The sequence below is a fragment of the Marmota marmota genome, unplaced genomic scaffold (assembly GCF_001458135.2).
Source record: "Marmota marmota marmota unplaced genomic scaffold, marMar, whole genome shotgun sequence".
In the NCBI taxonomy this organism is placed as follows: Eukaryota; Metazoa; Chordata; class Mammalia; order Rodentia; family Sciuridae; genus Marmota; species Marmota marmota.
Genome location: NW_026000205.1, coordinates 4,802,592 through 4,807,471, shown reverse-complemented (window position 1 = coordinate 4,807,471; position 4,880 = coordinate 4,802,592). Strand labels below are relative to the sequence as shown.

The window sequence follows — 4,880 nt, the reverse complement described above, 5'->3', positions numbered from 1 at the left end:
GTCTGAAACACAGGCTTTTCAGGGATTCTGGCCTCGGAGGAGCATCCTGGATTTGCCTCCTGGGGGAGGACTGCACTGCAAGTGAGTTGGGGTGGGGTGGGGTGGGGTGGGGGAGGGGTCATCAGAGGAGGATCTCCTGAGAGCCTCCCTCTGCTCTTCAGGGCTGCAGTCATTGCTGAAGCTTATTCTCAGCTCTTCCAGGCCTCAGAAGAATGTTGGGAGGTAAGGACCCTCTGGGTTGTTTATTTATATTATGCTGGGGCTTGAACCCAAGGCCTTCTGCATACTAGGCAAGCACTCTACCACTCTGCTACACCCCCAGCCTGTGTTCTTAAAGGTTTTTATTGGGGACACATAATCCAGGAACACATAAACTTCCTAGTGATGGGGAATTTGTGTGTGTGTGTGTGTGTCTGTCTGAGTGATGTTGCTGTTGTTTTGTTGGGGGAGGTACTAGGGTTTTTTGTTTTTTGGGTTTTTTTTTTACCAAGAATTAAACCCAGAGGCACTTAACTACTGAGTCATATTCCTAGCCCTTTTTAAATATTTTATTTAAAGACAAGGTCTCCCTGAGTTGTTTAGGGCCTCACTAAGTTGCTGAGGCTGGCTTTGAACTCATGATCCCCCTGCCTCCGCCTCCTGAGCCATTGGGATTATAAATGTGCACCACCATGCCTGGCTGGAACTAGGGATTTCACCCAGGGACACTTTACCAATGAGCTACATCCCCAGCCCTTTCTATTAATTTGGGACAGGGACTCTCTAAGTTGCTGCAGCTGGCTTTGAACTTGTGAACCTCCTGAGTCAGCCTCCCGAATCACTGGGATTATAGGTGTGCACCACTGTGCCCAGCGGTGATGGGCATTTTGAAGCCAGTGAGGGCAGGAACTTGCCGGATACATTAACACATGCTCACTCCTGGCCCTGAAGGGGGGATAAATGGGGGATGCGCATGCAGAGAAGAGCTCTGATTCCCTGCCAAGAAATGTAGCTCCTGTGGTGCTTGTAAAGCCCCATCAACCTAAGCACCACCTTCTCCCTCCAGGAATAAGGCAGAAATTTCAGGGAATACTAATGGCCAATTTCAAGGCTTAAATGCTCTTCAGACACCACCAAGTTATCTAAGGATGGCCCAGGTCTTGCCCAGATAGCTGAGAATTTGGAGACATGGGGATTGGACTAAGGCTTGGGGTGGGGATCAAGGGAGGAAATCTGAGGGGGGATTGCCCCAAGGCATGGCAGGGAAGGGAGTTTGGTTATTATTATGAGAATGAGCAATGGTTGTTGATAATTTTTCAGCAGCAGGAGGAGGTATTTGCCAAGATTCTTTGAGTTGTGAGTGACAGAAACCCAATTCACCCTGGGAAAGCAAAGTGGGGAATTTATTGGGCCATGTAATTGAAGAGTTCAGGGGCTTCAGGCATGGCTGCTTTCAGTTGTCAGATGAAGTCATTAGGAACCATCTCTTCATTTTATTTTCTCAGAACTGGCTTCATTCCCATGCCGGGTCACCTCGAGAGGTAGCAGAGAGTGGCAGTTCCAGCTTAGATGCCACTGTCCTAACTGTCCCTAGTGGAGAGAACTTGCCAATTCCCCTATAGTTGTAGCTGGTCCCAAGACTAGTTCTCTTGTCCACACTGGGTCACAGCCTGACCAGTCATGGTGTCTCCGATTGGCAAGACTGGGGTCATGAGCTGAAGTTGGAGTTGGGGTCCACTCCACTTAAACCTGATGGATTGAGTTAGAGCACTTGCCCAGTTTGTGCAAGGCCCTGGGTTTGATCCCCAGTTTGGGGCTGGGGTGGGGTGGAGATGGGGGAGATGGTCCCTCACAAGAAAATAGGGTGGGTATTTCCAGAAGACAGTAAATGCTGAGAAGCAGCATGGCATTGATATTTACCTGCTCCCACACTTTGTGTTGCAGAAGGGGCAGGATGGGGCTGGGAAGCCCAGCAGTACCCATTTGAACTCTGCCTTGAACTTGGAGGCCTGACAGCAGTTGACCTTTGGGGACCCTCAGCTCAACTGGGACCCCATCAGAACTCAGAAAAAACTGCCCCTTCCCCAGCTATGTAAACCAGCGGAAGGAAGCAAGCTGATGAAGGAACCCCAGAATACTTATTTCCCCTTCTCCTACTTCTCCCTCACAGAAGAGACTGACTTATGAGGGGAAATTCCACCACCTTCTAGACCAAATATAACCCAAAACCAAATGTTTGAAATACTTAGAGCTGAACAGATCCTGAGAGATCACCAGGTTCAATGACCTTCTTTTTCCATCCTATTTTCCATCTGTTTTTGAGGGGAGATGGATAAAGTTTCAATCACTAAATTTTAATTACATTAGTAATTCCAAATCATTTTCATATTTAAAAAATTATTTGCCTATCAGCAAATATGTAGTGGACACCTGCTGTGTTCCAGGACATGTTCACAGTTATGAACCAGGCCAGTCACCAAGACCCTTGCTCTCATGAAGCTCACCTCCAAACCTGGGGAGACAGAAAACAAGGGAACCAATAGATAAGGTCATCTCAGACACCGACAAGTGTCATAGGGAAAATAAAACAAGACATGATAAGAAAATGATGAGGGGAGCCATTTTGATTTTTAAATTTTATTTATTTATTTTTGGTACTGGGGACTGAACTTAGGAGTGCTTTATCACTGAACTACATCCTCAGTCTTTATTATTATTATTATTTTGAAAGAGGGTCTCCCTAAATTGCTGAGGCTGGCCTCAGACTTGCAGTCTCCCAGCATCAGCCTGCCCAGTCACTGGGGTTACAGGTGTGTGCCAGCTTGGTCAGCCTTTATTTTACTTTTTAAATTTTAATTTAATTCATTTAGATTGGAGGAGGTACCAGGGACAGAACCCAAGGGTACTTAGCCACTGAGCCATATCCCCAGGCTTTCTATTTTTTTGAGACAGGGTCTTGCTAAGTTGCTTAGGGCTTCGCTCAGTTGCTGAAGCTGGCTTTGAACTTACAATCCTCCTGCGTCAGCCTCCTGAGCTGCTGGGATATGGGTGTGCACTGCCATGCCTGGCCGATTATTTTAGTTTTGAATGGGTAATAAATTCACCTAGTTTCAAGTTCAAAGGTGAAGTGAAAAGGCTTTCTCGATCCCCTCATCCTTCAGCCATTCAATTTTCCAGCTGGGGTAGCTGCTTCAACAGGGGCAGGTAAAGTCTCTGAGAAGGGGACAGCTGAGCAGAGACTTGACACAGGAACCAGCCATGTGAAGAAGAGTGTCCCACAGCAGAGGGAACAGCCAGTGTGAAGGCCTAGGAGCAGGGCTAAATTGGCATTTTCTAGATGAGGTTTCAGGCCTCTGTGACCATAGGACTCTTTACAGTGTTACCCTCCATCCCATCAGTAACCATTGCAATGAGTTTGGAGTAAATTTTTCAGGACCCTTTACCCTGCAGGTACAAATATGTATATGTCACCTTAGGTGTTCTTGATTTTCCCTACCCTATATGTCATTCAGCAACTCACTTAATTCACTCAGTGACATTAAGATTTCATCAAGTCCTTTACACGACTCATTCTTTTAAGCTGCTGCCTAGCACCTCAAACAAGAGACATGGGAAGGTTTCATTATCCTGTCTTCTCAACGGTCATTTATTCTGCTTCTAATTTCTTCCTCTCACATCACTGACATGTCGACATAAGATTCTCTATCAGACTCCTCATGTACACATCCAGGAGTTCTCTAGTGCAGGGGTCTTGCTATCTGTTTGGCACAGCATTAGAGCTAAGAATGCTTTTTACGTTTTTAAAAGAAGGGAAATTCCAAAGTTTATTTTGTAAAAAAAAGAAGAGAGAAGATATTGGGGATGGGTTGTAATCCAACACTTGCCTAGCATTTAAGAAGCCCCTCTTTCTGTCCCCAGCACCATAAAAAAAAAAAAGGAAAAAAATATGTGAACCAGACCTTTGTCTAATATGCCTCAAGTGTTTACTATTTGAACTTTTATAGAGAAAGTGCTGATTCCTTTTATAGTGCAGATGGCACTTGGAAGTAGCAGCCCTCCCATTGCATAGATGTGAAAGCTGAGACCCAGAGGAGAAAGGACTTGGCCAAGGCCACACAGAACAGGGGTTCTCATTCAGTTGGATAAATGTTGAGCTGCTATTCTGGGCCTGGCTGGATTGGGTGAGCCCCAAAACGGATCAAGCCTGCGCTTGCAGCCAGAGAACTCAGACTAGAGGAAATACAATCATAACCTAGGGGTACAGGGTCAAGGTCTCCCAGAGTTCGGCAGGGAAGGGAGAGGGCTAGGGGTTCTGTGGAGAAGAATTAATAATAGAGCTTGACCTAGAAAGATGAAGTGTTCCCCAAGGGAAAGGAGGCAGGAGAGCGTCCAGAAAAAGGAGTGCACTTCTTCAACTGGGCCCAGAGAATTGGTTTTAATCCATACCTTGGCTTTCGGGGTTCCGGGGACTCAGGCAAGAGGCCCATGGGCCAGATTCATTCTGTGTCTCCACGTCTCAGTTTACCGATTTGTAAAAGGGGAAGCAGTGGTTCTCCAGGGCTAGAGCACCTCATCCAGCCCAGGTGGCGCTCTACTGGAGGGGCGTGGCCTCCCGTGGCGTCATTCGGGGCGGGGCCTGCTGCGGAAGCCCTGGAGGGAGTATGGGCTCGCGCCAGGGCTGCGCCGAGAGGAGGGGGCTCCCGGGAGTCGGCCCCTAGGAGGGTTTCTTCGCCCCCGTGCCCATCCGGTCGCTGGGATGATCCTGCTTGTCCTCCGTGGGCGAAACTAAGTCATAACGGGGCGTGTGACGAGGGGGTCTTTCTCCACACGGAACCTAGCGTCCCATCCCGAACCCGGGCCAGCGCAGCACCCCCATCCTCCGCACCTGTCTCTTATACACA

At 47.9% G+C, this 4,880-nt stretch overlaps 1 protein-coding gene and 1 long non-coding RNA gene across 2 annotated transcripts in view; one reads left to right on the top strand and one right to left on the bottom strand.

Annotated features, from left to right (window-relative positions):
* Positions 1 to 5: 5 nt before the first annotated feature.
* LOC107151608 (vasodilator stimulated phosphoprotein) overlaps positions 6 to 4,880 on the top strand; it is a gene marked incomplete at its 5' end in the record, with an annotated part of 18,347 nt that continues 13,472 nt past the window's right edge. The window contains 2 exons of the mRNA XM_015497006.2: positions 6 to 81; positions 162 to 222. Of these exons, the coding sequence (XP_015352492.2) occupies positions 6 to 81; positions 162 to 222 (137 nt within the window). The remainder of the gene's footprint in view (positions 82 to 161; positions 223 to 4,880) is intronic.
* Positions 2,313 to 4,859, bottom strand: LOC125612580. The gene is made up of 2 exons (XR_007343020.1): positions 4,426 to 4,859; positions 2,313 to 2,491 (listed from the first exon to the last, which is right to left on the bottom strand). It is a non-coding gene; the product is annotated as an uncharacterized LOC125612580 (long non-coding RNA).